This window comes from Diabrotica undecimpunctata, chromosome 7, assembly GCF_040954645.1.
Source record: "Diabrotica undecimpunctata isolate CICGRU chromosome 7, icDiaUnde3, whole genome shotgun sequence".
Taxonomy (NCBI): domain Eukaryota; kingdom Metazoa; phylum Arthropoda; class Insecta; order Coleoptera; family Chrysomelidae; genus Diabrotica; species Diabrotica undecimpunctata.
Window position 1 is genome coordinate 80,376,381 of NC_092809.1, and position 20,019 is coordinate 80,396,399.

The window sequence follows — 20,019 nt, forward strand, 5'->3', positions numbered from 1 at the left end:
CCTCTCCCATTCGTATCACATGTCCGGCCCATTGCAATCTTTGTATTCTAATGAAGTCTGACAGGGGTGTTTCCTTATACAGTTGATAGAGCTCGTTGTTATATCGAATTCTGAAGATTCCGTTTTCCCTCACAGGTCCTAGTATTCTCCTCAGTACTTTTCTTTCGAATGTGTCGAGTTTGTTTTTGGATGTTTCTTTCAGGACCCATGCTTCGCTGCCATAACATGCTATTGGCCGAATTAAAGTTTTATAGATTCTCATCTTTGTATTTCGGTGGACACTTTTAGACCGAAATATATGGGAGAGGGCAAAATAAGCTTTGTTTGCCTGCGTTATCCTTTTTCGTATTTCTCCATCCTCTGCTCCATCGGCATATATTTCTACTCCCAGGTATGTAAACTTTCCAACCGTTTCAATGTCATCTTCATGCATAATGTTTTGTGGGATTATATTTCTTCTCGTCTGTACCATTATTTTTGTTTTTTCTGTGTTAATTTCCAGACCTAGCCTTTTCGTTTGTGTTTTTAACTCTGCGTATGCTTCCTGTGCTCCTGTTGATGTTCTACTCATAATATTAATATCATCGGCATAGGCAGCCAGTTGAACCGTTTTATTGGTCAGTAGGTTTTCTCGTCCAGTTTGCATTTGCCTAACCGCATACTCCAGTGCCAGGTTAAACAATGTTGGTGCCAGCCCATCTCCCTGCTTTAGTCCCTGCGAGATTTTGAAAAAGTCTGTCCGGTTGTTTTGTATTCGTACACATGCCTGAGTTTCATCCATTGTGGCTTTAATGAGTCTAATCAGCTTATGTGGTATTGCTAATTCTGCCAATATATAGTATAGTCTGTCCCTTTTGACTGAATCGTATGCCTGTTTGAAGTCTACAAACACGTTGTGAACATTAATGTCGTGTTCCCACGATTTGCTCAAGACCTGCTTGACTGTAAATATTTGATCCATTGTCGATCTTCCCCGTCTGAAGCCCGTCTGATATTCTCCAATAATATTTTCTGCTAGTGGTTGGAGTCGCTGGTTTATAATATACGTGAGGACTTTATACGCTGTACATAGTAGAGAAATTCCACGGTAGTTTTTGCACTGGAGTTTGTCTCCTTTTTTATAGATTGGGCATACTATACTTTTCTTCCATTCGTCGGGTATTTTCTCTTCTTGTCATATTTCTTTGATAAGCGCGTGGATATGACTTGATAGGTGGTTGCCACCTACCTTATACAGTTCTGCTGGAATCTCGTCAACTCCCGGGGCTTTATTGTTTTTCTGGGCCTTAATAGCTTCGAGAACTTCCTCTATGGTTGGAGCTTCTACTTCAACTTCGTTCTCTTCTACATGGTTCGTACCCATTTCATCTTCCATATCTACTTGTGTTCCAAGTAGGGTCTGAAAATAATGCTTCCAGGTTTCTGTGACTTTCTGTTGGTCACTGATTATTTGCCCACTTTCATCTTTGCATAGGCTTGTTTGAGGTTTATATCCACTTTTTATCTTTTTTAGGTATTCGTAAGCTCCTCTAGTTTCGTTTTTTTTTGAAATTTTGTTCCATTTCTTCTATTTGTCCATTTTCATAAGCTCTCTTTTTGTTTCTGCATATCTTGTCTGCTTTCCGTCTTGCGACTTTAAATGATGTTCGTCTTTCCCGTGTTCTTCTTGTTATGTACATTTTGTGCGCTTCGTTTCTTTCTTCTATCGCTTGCCTGCACTCGTCATCAAACCATGTTCATCTTCTCTTCTTTTTCTTGTTTCCCACGGTGGACGCTGCTGCTGTCAGCACTGCTGTTTTGATATTATTCCATTTGCTCTCTATGGAGTGCAGTTCTTGTGTCCTTAGCTCATTTGAGTCTTCAGTTTTTCCAGGTCTAGTTATCGTCCAGGTCCATAGTATCGAGCTATATTTTCTATGATCTTTTATGATCTATGTATGTTTTTTATACAGAGCTAACAATAAAATTAATAATTCAACGACTGTCAGTATACTTACAGTATTTTTTTGTTGGCATATATTGTATCGAGAAGCAGTCACGCGGGATGCGAGGCGCGGATGCGTCGAGAGTGCGGGGTCAAAGGTCAAAGTGGAGTATAGTGGCTACCTTTCTACTAAGTATAATAGGTATCCTAAACTATTATCATGTTTCATTCATATTTACCACTAATATAACAAAAAATAAGGGGTTTTGGATTTGTGGGGTGAATAGAAACAACCTCGAATAACATTCTGAAAATAGAAAAGTGTGTTATTTATACATTCTTAAAGTATGTTATCCTTTTTATAGGTATATAACACTAAATAAATAGTACAAATCAAGAACATAACATGATAGGATATAATACTTATATGTAAAGTGTAGAAGATGACGAAATATCTGCTTAAAACAAAACTGCTTATTTTGGAAGTTTTGTTACTATTCACCCCACTGTTTCTATTCATCCCATTTTACGGTACTTAAAATTGAGTTGCGAATATTACATGCATTCAAAGGAAAAATTATATCAGCTTATATATCTTATTTCGTTGATTAAATATCTTGCTGGTAAATAAAGAGATTCGCGTATTATATTTAATAACTGCGGCACCTGGGGTACTAATCTGATAAACGCGAGAATTTCTTCTATTTTAAAAAACAATTCTAATGTCGTATTCGAACCTCGTATTAGAAACCGCGATTCAAATTTTTACTCCGTAAGTTAAAGAACTGACAGGTGCGGTACTTAAGCTGTTAATATTTTTTAATACTTAAATTGGATTAATGAAGTTTATAGAACATTGCATGTTTCTATAAGATTACATTTTTAGGTTGCGGACGGACTACCAGGCGTTCAGAAATCAGAAATTTTTCAGCTGTGTGATGAAGTTGATATACTGTCTCATCAATTAGCTGACCTTTGTGCCCAAGGCTTGGGCAATTCTCCTCAAGCCCAAGAAGTAGCCAGGAAACTTTCCCAAAAATTACACGAGCTTAAGGAAAAAATTAATCAAGCCGTAGTGAATAGAGTAGTCGAAGATTTCATTGACATCGTTACTCCTTTAAAACAATTCACCGAAGCAGCTCTAGCTCCTGTGGGAACCCACAATAGAGATCAGAATTTTTCTGACAAAGCTGCTAACTTGCAACACTTTTCCAATAGATCAGTCAAAACAGCTAAAATGGTGGCAGCAGGTAGGTCATTTTGGATATTTTTAAATTTTCTAAAAAATAACATTTCCATAGGCGAATATATAATTAATTGTAAAAATTATATCAATATGATAGTCATTTTATAACAAAAATATGGAAAGGGTACCCTATATGGGCTCCAATGTAACAAATTGTAGGAAAGTTTCAAAAGACTAACAAGGTGATAAATAAAAATATAGAAAATTGAAAATGTGCGGCTAAAGGAAACAAAGAGTCTTAATGCATGAGAGTGGCCACTGGAAAACTCAAGGATGGAATCCGCCAATCTGCATGCGTGTAAAAGACAGTGAAATATTAAACAAGACAGCAACAAACTTAAGATAATAATAAAAGTAACACACAAGGTGTGACTTACTAAAAGTAAAGATTTGGGTGCCAGGGAAGTGTATAGAATAAACTTTGCTGAGTTGTGACCTATAATATAAAAATTCTTTGAGTACCTGTGAAAGAATAAAAAGAGTACTAAAATAGAATATTATTACGTGTGTAATTCATTTAATAACAATATCACTAATAATATAAACTCTATTTACAATGATAAAAATAAATTTACTTTCCTTATTTACAATCCCTCCACCTTTTTATAATTGGTTGATAATTCTCGTCTAGTAGCTCTGGGAAACTATATACAAGCATTGTTTAAAAAAGAATAGTTAGACAACCTTTACCAGCAAAGTTTTTGACTTTTAATCTACCGTCCGGTGGCGGCCTCTAGTAATAAATTTCAAAAACTATTAACAGAAATTTAATTGTTAAAGAGTTCTACTCGAGTATATTTTCGGTTGTCCGATCTCTAAGACAAACCTGTATACGGGTGCCAGATTGTGAAGAAAATATAAGATAAGATAAATAAAACGCTTATTGTTATTACCATTGTATTCGTATTGTGAAAGATAACTTAACTATTTCGGGTGAATATTTAAAATTGTTTTTATAATTTGAGACTTGCTTAATCTAAATCGGTCAGTAATCTATTTAAATGATGTAGGTAAATGCTGCCTTTTTTAAAATTTCTATTAGTTTACCAGGTATTGAATTTGTTTATATGTTTTGTTAGAAAAGGAATAAATATTTAATTACAATAGACTCGATTTCCATCATCTTAGAAGACTCATCCGGGGGTTTATTTTGTAGTCAAGACTTAAGTTTTATCATTGTTTAAAAAAGAACATCTTTTTAAACAGTGGTTTTATATATGTTTTGAGAAAATTAAATTTTTAATCTTTTATTCTTTTAAATGGCGTTTGAAAATATAATAAATTTTTGGGTATGGTCTTTGATAATATTTTTGAAACAAGTAAACAGATTGATATGCCACAACAAAAGGAAACACGTATTTGGGGACAAATTAATCTATGTGTTGGGTTAAAAGGATTAATAGTTAACAAAACTTAAATAAATAGTACTATTTTATTTATTTATTTATTTATTTTATACATATACAACATTGCTCTCGGTCTGTTTACATAAATGGGAATGTTTTTTTTTTCAATCAACTCGCCCGATTTGAGCTGTTTATTAATGAAGTAATTTTAAATTACAAAGTGATAGATATTGCAAAAATTGAATTCGTATTATTTAAATAGTTATATAACACTTATCAAAATTCTAATATCTACACATAAACATTAATACCAAAATAATAATTCAAGGTAAAAAAACAGAAAAACATTGTTGACATTAAAAGTTATAAAAATGAATTGTAACATTGTTTTCAAAAACTAAAATAAGCAATCTATGAGTATTCAGTCATGAACTACGGGTCTTGGATATATGAATCAACAAGCAAAATGAATTTAGAAATATTAGATCGTGTACAATGCAGAGACTTAAGAATATGTTTAACTGCAATGGTATCAACTTGTAACTATTTAATTTGCCTACCACATTGGGTGTCACTTGTAACAATATATAATTGCTTATAGAGAGTTGAAACTGGGGACTGAGCAATTATTGGGCTGGAGATAGGGTAAGCAAATAAACTGAAACTTTTACGAACGGCTACTCTTGTTCTGGTTGCAGAGCTATCGTTATAAATAAGGGTTTCTTTATTTTAGGGACTGGAAGGAGTAACTACAAAGAAAGAAATAAAAAAAATACTTACAGAAATTTGCTGGGCAACAAACACAAGAAGGTTCCTAAACTAGTTAAATTGGACGTCGTTTAAAAGAAACCTCTTGCTGGATAGAAAGAAAGGCTTTTCTTTCCTAAAAAAGTTTTAAGGGGAAAAATCTTTTTAAAGGAAATAATTTTAAACTCCTGGTTTAAAGAGAAACATTACATTACATTATATCGAAATGAAATAATAAACCTTTTTGAAATATTAATTAAATATTAAAGTTAACTTTATTTAAAAGAATATGACAATTAGCTGATCTATAAAACTTATAATTTTATTTATTTATAATCAAATTTAGTTTGTCATGAAAGCAAATCTTTGCATATGTTAATGAAAAACTGGTTATTTTAAAATTAAAAAAAAAGTAAAACACATGAAAATACAAAATGGACAAATCTTGGGGAGGTCAAACATTGAATTGAGCTTCGGATTATCCTGGATGATAATAAAATGTATTCTTCAAAATTCGGCTGCTTAATTCTTACTTAAAACAATGTGGGCTTCTTAAAATGTTAGAAACGCTGTTTCCAGCATTTGTTTCCATCCAAATCAAGTAAAAATTGCCGGTCTTAAAAAACTACATGCCGACGCAAAAAGATTGAGAATATTTTTCGGTGTTTTAACATATACGAGGTAAAACAAAAATGCTACAAACTAAAACAAACGTTATTCTAGCAAAGTATAATCAAATCCCATTAGAATTACGTAGGCAACAAACTATTAGCACAAAAATACTGTATAAAGATGAGAAACACTGAGTCATGTCTTTTAACAAATCTGGCATTATTATATATTGAAAACTTCACTAATTCATATTTGAAAAAAAAAATTCACCCCCACTTACAGATGCATTTATTAAAACCAGGGGTTATACAGAATTATACAAAAATAAATTACTACCAATCTATAAATTTCCGTACAAAAATTTGATAAAAAAACTAAGAATCATAGTTCCTAAGTATACAGAATCAAATCAATTAAACAATACTTTAGTAAAATCTATACTGAGCGACTTTGTGGATTACACAGTAATTTAGACAGACGATTCTAAAAATCAAACAGGAGTAGGATGTACTATGTAGGTGCAAAATACCTACCAATACAATAATTACAAATTATCTAGTGTTAGTAGCATCTTCACTAATTAATATTTAAATGGGAATAAGCCACAATTAAAGGTTAAAATAGATTTATTTCCGAAGTGGAAATTGAAACGTCAATAAATGTATTTTAACCTTTAATTGTGGCTTATTCCCATTTAAATATTAATTAATTAAAAATGCCACAAGAAAATAGCTTCAGAACAATAGCATCTTCACAGCTGAACTTATAGCCATTGAAAAAAGTACATTTATTTAGAACTTTCTTTTATGTTTGAAGAATTTTTACTTTATTTTCGAAAGTACGACATTGTTTTTTCAATAAGATTTTCATGTTTTACTATAAACACTTCTAATAAAGACTGAAATAAATGTTTAGTGATTTAAAGCAAAACGATATAATATCTGCATAATTTCAAATGTTTAAAAAAGTAAAATCTTCATGTGGAATTCTAACCCTGAGCGTCTGCATGAGAACATCGTGCCTTGAACTCTGATCCATCAAACTTTTATAATTCTTTAGTGACAGTTTGGGTTATTGTTATGCTGCTAATGAAGGCTTATTTGAACATATTGTAAATTCATTTATTTACGTTATTTTTTTTATTTTTGTAGAATTTTTACTTATTTAAACATTCTTTAAACGTTCTTTTAATTTTGAAGAATTTTTACTTTATTTTCGAAAGTACGACGATTCTGTTTTTTCAATAAGATATTTATGTTTAACTTTAAATACTTGTAATACTAGCAGAGAATATAGACGCTTAGCGTCTATATTCTTTGATACTAGTAACGACTGACATAAATGTTTAGTGATTCAAAGCAAAACGATCTCTGCATAATTCATTCGAATGTCGAATTCTTACCACTAATCCACGAAGGATTGATAATTATTCCGTGACAAGAGTGTATGAAAGTCCTCAAATCGTAGTAGAAATTATTCTTGGTTAATAATTTAAAACTTTAGATTAAATAATCACTATTAATTAAATTATTTTATTCACATTTTTGCTTTATTGTGCTCAATCAGTTTTTACTTTATGCGTAATTAAAAAATGGAAATACGTCACACATACGACGTTACACATAATTATTATGACTGAGGTGATTTAGCCCGAAGCTAACGTTTAAAGGTGTGAGACTATCGATAGTGGTAATGTAATGTAAATTGTAGGTTTCTATCGATTGTTTGCCACCTCTACGAGTTATATCTCTTTTTATTTCACAAGGTAACTGTGTTTTCTATCTCTTACGTTAAAAAGCCGGGTGGTAAGACACTTATCACTGTATATATATATACAGTGATAAGTGTCTTATCACTGTATATTTCGTTACAATATATATATATATATATATATATATATATATATATATATATATATATATATATATATATATATATTGTAACGAAATATTTTGCCTACCACATAGGGTATAATTATAGGGGTTTGAAAATTGAGACAGAAGTCGTGAATAAGTAAATGTGGGCAACTACAAAATGAAACAAATGGATACTTACATGAATCTCCTAGACAAAGGAGTTACAAAAACAACAAGAAAGACCTCTAGCAATTTAAAATGGACGCCGCTTCGAGAAAACTTCCTGCTGGAGGAAAGAAAGGTTCTTCCTTCCTAAAAAAACCCAAAAAGAGGTTAGGAGACTTTTCTAAAATAAACAAAATGGTTCAGAGGTATAAACATTTATTACTGTCTCAACACAAACAGTTACAAAATATCAGATCGTACAAAATATATATGATATAATTAGTTACAAAAATTTATACCAAAAATAACAAAGAAAAACTTACATGTGTCCTATTCTTTACAAACTCAGGAGATGCTACAAAACTTACAAAAAATAGTTACTGGACTACAAGTTACTGGACTATAAACATGTGACAGAAATAATATTATTACAAATAAAGAATTATCTTTTTAATGAAACTATTCATAAAGAGGTTAACCTTCTTTAAAAAACCAAAATAAATTAATGTCAAAAATAATAAAGCTAGTTGCCAGCTGTCATATGCCAACATAACATTTTAAGACAGATAATAATTATGACATCTATGGCCGCGCCCTAATACATATAATTTTAATTATTACAGATTCTCAAAATTTTAAACTAAAGCAATTATTAGAAAAAAAATGTCTATTTTTACTTTGAAAGTTTAAACACAAAAAAAGTTACCTTGATTTTCACTAAAATGCACTTGAGTTGTAAACTAGACTTACTAACATTTCTGGGGGTAGAAACTGAATGGAAAATCTCTGAACGAGAACAAAAAAACTGCTTCTATAGTCTGCAACGACGACCAGGGACAAACAAAATGAGGTTGAAGTGGCACTTAATGCAAACCTTGGACATGGCTTCTTAAAAAAAACTGAAACACTTGGGCATTTTCCAAATTTGTTGTACACGACACAAATCTCTTAGGTACTTAGAAAAATAGTGATTACTCTTTCTAAACTGACATTACATAGAGTAAAAATTACTATTTTCAACAAATTTTGCCGACTTCTGCAAACTACATAACTACGTCTGTCCACTCTCGTTACCCTTTTCAACCTGACTCGAATTCCCCTCGACCTCAATATCGACTGGGGCCAGTTTTTTCGTCTTAGTCCTCCACCGCTCTCAAAACGAAACAACCCAAAATTCCTGTTTTAAACCACTTTGACTATCTCGCTAAATAACCTTGAAACATTTCCAAAACTAACACTTACAAATACATAAAATAATCATATTTAACTTCATCGCCGAATTCTTTCTTGGGGACTTTGACGGTAAACAAAAAACCCAAAATTTATATATAGCCAGGGAGTGTACTACAAAATTTTTATACTTGCGTTTAAAAGAAATTTATTATGCTAATATTTAAATACAAGAAATTTATTATGCTACAAAGCCCCTTCTTAAAAGAAAAAACTCGGGTAATTTTATCCAGTTTTTGATAAAACAACAAAAACAAAATCAACAGATAACCTCTCTAATGAGTTGAGACTTCTTAATAATATATTTTAGATGATGGTCAGTTTGGGATTAAACAACAAAAACAACATTAGTTATAAGGGATTGGGCTAGCGTGCCATCGATCGCCAAACTCTTTAAAGTCGAGTAGACTGAAATGTTTGACTCTACTTGAACTATAGATGACATGAGTTTCTATGCCCTAGGGGAAGCTAACCTTATGTCCTGCAGTGTACCTCGCTGACATTCACAGCAGTAACACAAGTGATTTGTCAGACAGGCATAGCCATGTCACCTCGTTGCCTAAACCGAATGCGGTACACAAATCAAAAAAATTGCTATACACTCAGCAGTTAGGCGTCTGCTTATCTCCACTATACGCCTAGCGAGACAGGGAATTCGGCAACGGTTCCACAAAAAATTAGCATATAGACCCTAAATCTATATATCTACATATAACAAAATGTGATTCTCTCATGTGTCTCCAATCAAAATAGGTTACCTGTACTAAAAATATTCAAAAGTAAAACTATATTCCAAAGCGATAAAATCAAATCAACAAACTCGAAAACAAAGACATAGGATAGATTGTACTAATTACTTGGGGATGACATATTGTCCTCATTTGACACAAAAGACTTTAAATCTTCAACATGCCACTTACCAAGATCTGAACCATTTAAATCTGACAAACGATAAACCACTGATGACAATTTTTCCTTGATAGTTGCTTCAATATACTTTGGTGCTAGTTTGGACATACACTTGTTGACAGCACAAGACAAAACCTTATTTCTTTTCCAAACTCTATCACCCACTTGAAATTGGACTTCTCTTCTACGTAAGTTGTAACTTCTAGCGTTAAGTTTATATCCTTTTCGAAGATTAGCCTGAACCTTTTCAAAAACTTTATCTAGACCTTTAACTTCTGAAGCATACATGTTACGGTCACCTGGAATTATCTCAAGATCTTGATTCTGTTGATCCTTGTGATCAACACCATAGTAGTTTCTACTTAAGGGAACATGACGGCCATAATTAAGGAAAGCTGGAGTATATCCAGTCACTTCATGTTTTGCTGTGTTAACAGCTTGTCTAATCTTTGCTAAATTCTTGTTCCCATCTACGTGGTCTTTCACATATGTACGTATTGCTGTACCAATGGTTCTATTGTTCCTCTCCACAAAATTACACTGTAGTGCATATACTGGGCTAAACCATACTTTCTGAACGTTATACCTATTACAGAGCTCAATTAAGAGAGGATTGTTCAGATTTGAGGCATTATCACAAATCACATATTGAGGAACACCAAACATTAGGAAAACATCATTTTCCAAAAACTCAACAATATTCTTATCCATGGCCTTTCTTAAAGGATGGACTAACGTATATTTACTAAACCAATCAGCAACTAATAACCACGTATAACCTTTCTTTGAACGAACAAAGGGACCTATCAGATCTATAGCAACTATCTGTCAAGGAAACTTGGCCTCTCTCTGCTTACCCATTTTACCTAATGGAGCATAATTTGGTGTCTTCTGAGCACCACACACTATACATGACCTGACAAACATAAGCACATCACAACGCATCTTAGACCAATATCTTTCTTGGATACGGACAAAGTTTTATAAAATCCAAAGTGAGCACACGTAGGTGGCTCATGACAACACTGCATAACTTCAAATCTTTGTGGTTTGGGCACAAGAATTTTCCATTCTACATCATTAGTCTTAAAAAAATTAGTGGTAGGGACAAACTTATAAACAAAATCATTCTCCACCTTCCACTGTGGAAAATCAAGGGGGGATCGGACTATCTTTAATCTCAAATTATCGAACCAAGGGTCTATTCTATCTACATCAACCTCTAAATAACAAATATCTTGGGTAGTTTCGGCTGGATCATTGGTGTGAGCTCGAGATAGAGCATCAGGGACTAAATGGGATTTTCCTTTTCTATGAATTAAATCAAAAGTATGCTGTCTTAGGCGCATGGACCATATGGCTAATTTACCAGTAGGATTGGACAATTTATTCAACCAAAGAAGTGAATGGTGGTTAATAATGACCGAAAACTTTACTCCCTCTATGTAACCTCGAAATTTCTCGATAGCGAAGATCACAGCAACACATTCTCTCTCTGTAACTGACTAATTTCTTTCAGCTCTGGAAAGAGATCTACTAACATACGCAAACCTTTTCTTCGCCATCTATAGTTTGTATCAAAACACCACCAAGACCGGTGTCAGATGCATCACATTGCACAACAAAGGGAAGATCAAAATTGGGCTGGGCTAAAATAGGGGCAGAAATCAGAAGTTCTTTAATTTTTAAAAAAGCTTGTCCAGCTTCACTTGTCCAAACTACAGGCTGTTTCTTCCTGCGATGACCTTTAGGAAGATCATGAGGCTAAACTGAAAAAATCTTTAATAAAACGACGCTACCAAGAACACATACCGATAAATCTTTTAATTTCAGTGGAATTAGTTGGTCTTGGATAATTGACCATAGCAAGGATTTTTTCTGGATCTGCCTTTAAAGAATTATTACCAACTACATAACCAAGATACTTTAACTCCAACTTAAAAAATCACACTTTTCAACGTTGATGGTCGTGTTTGCTTCCTTAAGCTTCTCTTTAATTATCTTAACTCAACAACTCAATGTGTTTCTCAAATGTTGGGGTACATACTATAATGTCAGCCAAATAACAAAATATGTCGGGCTCGAATTCAGGTCCCAAAATAGCATCAAAAAGTCTTTGTTGAATCTGTGCACCATTGCATAAACCAAAGGGAACAGAAGTGAACTGAAAAGAACATCTATCAGAAACATCGAAGGCTGTCTTTTTCCTTGAGTCAGGGTGAAGAGGGATTTGCCAAAATGCTTTTCTCAAATTAATAGAGCTAATGCATTTAGCTCCTCTAAGCAAAGACAGGATTCTATCTATCTGGGCAAGAGATAACTATCATGGACAGTAACTTCATTCAATGAACGACCATCAAAACAAAATCTATATTCTCCTGACTTCTTTTTAACTAACAGTACTGGAGTTGACCATGGCGATTGTGCTGATTCGATTACTCCTAATCTTAACATTTCATCCAACTCTTCATGTAGTATTTTATTTATATATGGTGACAAAGGATATTGTCTTTTCTTAAATGGTTTATCATAACCTGTGTCAATAACCATTCCTATTTTGTTGGATTTTCCAATATATTTAGAACTAGAGACTTCTCCAAAAGATTCTACTATTGACTTTGCCATATTCCTCTCAGTGCTAGAGAACAAGTCTACGGAATACAAAGTTTCTATTTTATTCTTCCGGAAGAATTCCATGTCCCATCCTCAAAGTTTAATAACAGCGACAACTGCTGCATAAAATTATTTCCCAAAATGAAATTGTAAGGGACAGAAGGTACAACAAAAAATTTTACCATATGACAAACACCATCAGCCTCTATTGGAAGATCAACGGTGCCAACAAATGATTTATTCGAACCATCTGCTAAGCGGACATGCTTGGAAGATGTGGGATTATATTTAATTTCTTGAGAATCCAAAAATTCAACTCCAACGGCACCCACAACAGATGTAGAGCAACCACTGTCCAAAAGAACTACAAAGTTTCTACAGAAAATTGAAATACTAACATGAGAACGACTATCAAAATCGTTCTTCTCTAAAATTGGGTTCAACGATGATCTGTAAGGTCTATTGATCTTAGACCTATTCGAAATACAACACTTGGGACAAAAAGATATGGACACACCTCGATGACCACAATGAGAACAAAACATCTACTTGCTCCTACAGTCACGGGAAATATGACCGGGCCTATTACAATTATAACAAATCATCTTTCTCGGGTTTCTGGGAGCTTGATAAGGGGTAGAATGCATTAATGAAGGTGGGGATGAAAAAGATTGCATCATTGGAGCTGGGGGTGAGAAAGATTGCATCATTGGAGGTGAGGGTGAGAAAGATTGCATCAATGGGGGTGGGGATGAAAAAGACTGATTTCTTACATCAGTATTTTCTGGTGGACTGGGTCTATCATTTTCATATCTATGTTTAGGATTGGCTCTCCTAGAAGAATTATTTTCTCTGTCATGTCTGTTACTTACTCCACTTATGTCTTGCTTATGTTGATTATCCATCACATGAACTTGTTCTTTGGGCTTTTCTGTATCATCAAGTGAAATACCAGCAAGACCCTTAGTAGTCTGCAACAAGGACAGGACATTCTGCTCCAAACGTTTTATATTAGGTACTAACATTTCTACTGTACTGTAGCAAAATCTTGTAGGATCTTGGAATGTAATCCACTAAAATATTTTTTCTCATTATTTTTACCTTTTGGGCTTCACTTGGGTATGTTTCCAAACGTTTAAACAGGTTTTCCATCACTGCTGAATAAATGGTTATGCATTCATTCCTTTTCTGCTTCCTACCTTTGATTTCATCTAACAGATTATCATTATAATCGGGGTGCAAAAAAGCAGATTTGAGTAGCATTACCTTCAAATAACTCAATTGCTGAACGAAACAGGATGTCTTCGGAAATATTCCTAGACGTAGCAGAATCTCTAACTTTTTCTAAAAATGTGGGGAGGGCTTTACTTTCACCATTAAACTTAATATGTAAATCAGAAATAATGACAGGAGTTGAAACCTGTATTATTGGGGCTGGGACTGTACAACTGGGAACTACAGGGGCTAAAACTGGGCTACTAGTGGATGGTATGGATATTTCATCAGATATTTCCTCTTTTAATATTACCGTTCAACATCAACAAATCATCTTTACACTCATTGACAAACTTTTTTACTTCCTCTTCAACATCATTCATAGGGAAATTTTCTAATCTGGTGTCTAAATGTGTAGACCTTGTTTCAGATCTAGCAAAATCAGCTTTAGTTGATTGTGCATTCATTGATTGAGCAGTACTATATAAATCTTCCATAATTAACTTGATCTCACACAACTCCTTCTTAGGATCTACTGCATTATTAACCAAATCTACCAAACTTCCAACAAAGCCCTTAAAATCTTTCTTTTATCATCAACTATCTTATTTGGGACATCAAAACCTCCTATGAAAAGCTCATAAGATAACTCTCCTGATTTCAAATGATTAACATGGGTATACTTCATTTTTCAAAAATTGGATGAAAGCAAACACAAAACAACTAAAATCAAACTCAACAACTAGTGGAAAATATGACAATTTTAAGAAACAACCGTTTCCATTTATCACCTGATAGTAAGTCTCACTTGCACTTCAACGCACTGGAATTCAAACTCAACCAGTTTGTCGCAACTTCTGCTCTTGACGTAGTAATCAATTGGTAAACAAAAATGAGGTCTCTAACCTGTCTCTTAAAAGTTGACACTTCCACTAACCAGGACAAAAAAAAAATGGTTTGAAACAACATGGGACAACATGGAAACAACAAACAACATAAACTATAAATACAAGGGAATACAAAACACTAATAATATTGAAAACTTGACTTTTTGAGTGAGCGACACAATAATAACATGAAATAACCAACTCTTGTTCCGAAAACTAAATGAGACTGCTCCTAGTCAAAACTAAAACAGCATCGCCTGATCACAAATATTACACTTGTGGTCATTCAAATACAAGAAAGGGAACACAAAACAAAACAGTCTTTTACTGAGACTACAATTGGTCGAATCTTCTCTACGACTACTTCTCAATCACAACCACCAACTAACCCATGGCATAAAATACATCGTCAAAGATGGTTAATTAGAAAATAATGGGCATAACACTTCTACACAACTATATTCATCAGCTCAAACAAAAGTTACTCTAAACAATACAAAACATTTACTCAAAATGACCGAACAAACAAAAAATTACTAAAACCGATTATTCTGTAAAATCTGCCAAATCAGTTAAAAATAAATGCAACAATAACGGTATTATTTGTTACTGTTGATTAACTTTTAAAAATCATTTCAATATCAAAACATCATTTAAAATTCATATTTAAATATTCAAATTCAAATTTTTGCTTTCATTACAAAATACACATAAAATTTACAATATAAACATTTCTACAATACATTAAATAAAAAAAAAAACAACAATACATATGTTAATATATAATACATATGTTGATATACATTACATATACAATTACTGTTTGTGAGACACTACTGGGAACTATTCAAAAAAAGGGGGTTTCATATACATGGCAGAAAACTAGGGAAAAATTGAAAAAGATATGGCTTGGGGGAAAGGAATCTGTCTTACTTTGTAAAAACTACGTGTAGGAGTATTCAGAATCTAAAACATGACCCACGTTGGTGCCACCATTTTGTAACGAAGTATTTTGCCTACCACATAGAGTATAATTATAGAGGTTTGAAAATTGGGACAGAAGTTACTGGGGCAGAGATAGGGTAAGCAAAATAAACGAAATTAAGCGAACGGCACTTAGGGCTTATTTGGAGAGCTGGGTCGTGGATAAGTAAATGATAATGGGGTTGGATTGGGGCAACTACAAAATGAAACAAATGGATACTTACATGAATCTCCTAGACAAAGGATTTACAAAAACAACAAGAAATACCTCTAGCAATTTAAAATGGACGCCGCTTTGAGAAAACTTCCTGCTGGAGGAAAGACAGGTTCTTCCTTCCTAAAAAAACACAAAAAGAGGTTAGGAGACTTACACTACTGTCTCAACACAAACAGTTACAAAATATCAAATGGTACAAAATATATATGATATAATTAGTTACAAAAATTTATACCAAAAATAACAAAGATAAACTTACATGTGTCCTATTCATTTACAAACTCAGAAGATGCTACAAAACTTACAAAAAATAGTACTGGACTATAAACATGTGGCAGAAATAATTTTATTACAAACAAAGAATTATCTTTTTAATGAAACTATTCATAAAGAGGTTAACCTTCTTTAAAAAACCAAAATAAATCAATGTCAAAAATAATAAAGCTAGTTACCAGCTGTCATATGCCAACATAACATTTTAAGACAGAATAATTATGACATCTAATAATTTTAATTATTACAGATTCTTAAATTTTAACGAAAGCAATTATTAGGAAAAAATGTCTATTTTTACTTTGAAAGTTTAAACACAAAAAAATTACCTTGATTTTCACTAAAATGCACTTGAGGAACAAAAAAAAACTGCTTCTATAGTCTGCAACGACGACCAGGGACAAACAAAATGAGGTTGAAGGGCACTAAGCCCCGTATTTATAGTCGGTACTAAAGCTCGTGCTTGAGCACGTGCTCCGCCAAGTCGAACTTACGTCAAAGTCATGCTCAAGTATTTGTTGTGTTCTATAAACGATACTTCGGGTATTCTCGTACAAGATTGGTCTCAAGCACGAAAATTAGGGATTTTAAGTAAATTTGATAGATGGCATCCAATAAAAAGAAGATTCTGTCAATTATTAACATTGTCACCAAACTTTATTTAAATATTTTTAGCGCCAAATTTAGCTTTATTGAAGAAGAGGCATGTTGTGTATTAAAAAAATTAATTTTTAATAAATCATTTTAAGGTATGTAATATATTATAAAAAAATATGAATTCGAGGGAATAAATTTCAATTATGTCGATTTTTAGATGAGCGGACATTGTACTAAATATGCAGTGTATTCAACAAAAGGAAAGGTGTTTTTAATCCAGCTGGTAAAGAAAAATAATACTGTAGAGAATAAAAGGACAAACGATGCTTCCTTAATGAAAAAAGAAGGGTTGGGAGTACAATACAGCGTATTATATAACTGCCAGCCTGAGGTGGACTTCAGAACAGCTACGAAAATTGTAAAACAAATTGAAACAGAGGTAAAATACTTTTATTTATTCAAGCAAAATTTTTATAGTAGAAAATGCAGAGAAACAACAGCATGCTGGCTACAGGTGATGGCCCTTTAAAAAAGCCAAAGCCTGATGTAGGTATGGAGTTTGTGAAAGTTGCTGTTCCCGACATATATGTAAGCATCGTCTGTCCTTGGGACAACACAGAAGTATTTGGAAGAGGTAAATTTACTATATTTTCATACTTAGATAATTGTAGAACAAAAGGAGGCCCACCAGATAGGAGGACATATAAGTTTAATTACTGTAACATCAGAATTATCTGACTCCATCCATTGCTTTTCCAGTTCAAAATAAAGAGTTGTTATGTATGATAATTTTGAGAAATCTTACCTGTACATATAATAAGAATTTCAAGTAATACTTGTAATATGACACCTGTTGTTCCTATAGAATATGTCAATGTGCTTCAAATGGTAAGTAATCTTAAATATACTTATGGCAATATGTAACAGTAATAACAAACACTACTACTAATGGAGTAGTAGCTATTATAATTGCAAATAAAAAACATTCGCCAAAAAAAGGTTTGAATTATTCCAAAGTTTAATAGTAATCTATAGTTATGGATTTTTAAAACAATCATTTATATAATAACTATTCTTATTTTGTACTTAATGTATTATATTGAAAACTGTTAAAAATTCTAAATGTAAATACTAGTACTAGTATGTAGTATTTTGTACTTAATGTATTATATTGAACACTGTTAAAAATTCTAAATGTAAATACTAGTTTTGGTTTTTTTTTGTGATTTTGTTTTTAATGGTGGTTGTAAAGCGATTATTATATTATTTTATATTTAACAAGCCTGATATTATTCCATTTTTTAGTTTTATAAATTGTTACTTTCAAATTTACTTATCGTGAAGGTTTATAAATATATTTTTAAATAAAGAATACTAATATTTTAAACGTGTAATTAATTCTATATTTGATAAGGAAAGGTTTTGTGAAAGGAATAAACACTTATTTAAAAGGAGAGAGACAACTCGAACTCAATAAAGATTTACTTGCTTAAGTTGTCTGAGTATAGTATAACCCTCATTTATTTTAAATTACAATATAAAAAATACATTTCGACATATAAAATAAAAAGGAATATATTTAACATAGGTATTCAATAATATATTCACATTCTCATGCATAACATTGTTGAATAAAATGTCTCCTAAAATTTAAACCTTGTTCCACATCATTAACATTTCTATTTTCTGGCACATCAGTATTTTCTAGAAAATCATCATCACTATTTATAATTATTTTCCTGTAAACACATATTGCAGAGTACTGCTGTAGCACTTATTATTGCAAGATATGTATTTAATTTGATTTGTAGGCTTCATTGCAGACAGGGAAACCATATTTTCCAGGTTCTAAATAGCCTTTTGGCAACATTTCTTACATGTGCACTATTATATCTATTTTGTTGATCATTACCTAAAAAGATATATCTATCAAATAACCTATTTTTTGTTTAGCCCATTATCAATAAATACCTTGCTTTAATGCTGGAGTAAGTAGATAGTGCCTGTGCTGCATGCATAATCACTATTCATAATAATTCACCTATTAATAATTCTGGAATTTGTCCTCTTTCCTTTCTAACTCTTAATCAACTTTGATCAAATATTAAGCTGCCATGACTTAATCCTGGATGTTGAACAAAAATATCCATAATCTCAAAAAACAAAAAAAAAATATATTGTATTGAAGCGAATTGGAAAAAAATATAAATATAAACAAACAAGTTAGGTTAGGAACCCGTGCTCAAGGCAGGTCGATCCGATGCTTGAGCACGAGCTGTCATTTTTGTGTACTCAAGCTCGATTTCGTGCTCGAGATCCGTTTATAAAACACAAAAACGACTCAAGGTCGACCTCAAGCATCGACCGATACTTGAGTACCGACTATAAATATGGGCCTAAATGCAAACCTTGGACATGGCTTCTTAAAAAAAACTGGAACACGTGGGCATTTTCCAAATTTGTTGTACACGACACAATTCTCTTACGTACTTAGAAAAATAGTGATTACTCTTTCTAAACTGACGTATTACATAGAGTAAAATTACTATTTTCAACAAATTTTGCCGACTTCTTAAGTACGTGTGTCCACTCTCGTTACCCTTTTCAACCTTACTCGAATTCCCGTCGACCTCAATATCGGCTGGGGCCAGTTTTTTTCGTCTTACCCCTCCGCCGCTCTCGAAAACAAACAACCTAAAATTCCGGTTTTAAACCACTTTGACTATCTCGCTAAATAACCTTGAAACATTTCCAGTTCAAAACTAACACTTACAAATACATAAAATAATCATATTCAACTTCATCGCCGAATTCTTTTTTGGGGAGTTTGACGGTAAAAAAAAACACCAAAATTTATATATAGCCAGGAGTGTACTACAAAATTTTTATACTTGCTTTTAAAAGAACTTTATTATACTACAATATATATATATATATATATATATATATATATATATATATATATATATATATATATATATATATATATATTGTTATGATTGTTTATTTTTAGTTCAAACTTAGTTTATTGAGCCAATAAAAAAGAATTATAACTTATCTGTTATCAAAAGTAAAATAATCCTTATATTACCTGTGTTCGATGGATTCAAAAGATTTTCTAGTTGTCTTTTATCGGGATAGAGAAGAAAAGGATAAGAATACAAATATATTATATTACAAAGATTTACGTTTCTTTAT

At 32.4% G+C, this 20,019-nt stretch overlaps 1 protein-coding gene and 1 long non-coding RNA gene across 2 annotated transcripts in view; both read left to right on the forward strand.

Annotated features, from left to right (window-relative positions):
* Vinc (vinculin) overlaps positions 1-20,019 on the forward strand; it is a 453,217-nt gene that overhangs the window by 141,547 nt on the left and 291,651 nt on the right. Inside the window, exon 9 of the mRNA XM_072537619.1 lies at positions 2,811-3,174. Within this exon, the coding sequence (XP_072393720.1) occupies positions 2,811-3,174 (364 nt within the window). The remainder of the gene's footprint in view (positions 1-2,810; positions 3,175-20,019) is intronic.
* LOC140445529 (uncharacterized) lies at positions 16,771-17,409 on the forward strand. Its single transcript, XR_011951407.1, has 2 exons — positions 16,771-16,973; positions 17,039-17,409. It is a non-coding gene; the product is annotated as an uncharacterized lncRNA (long non-coding RNA).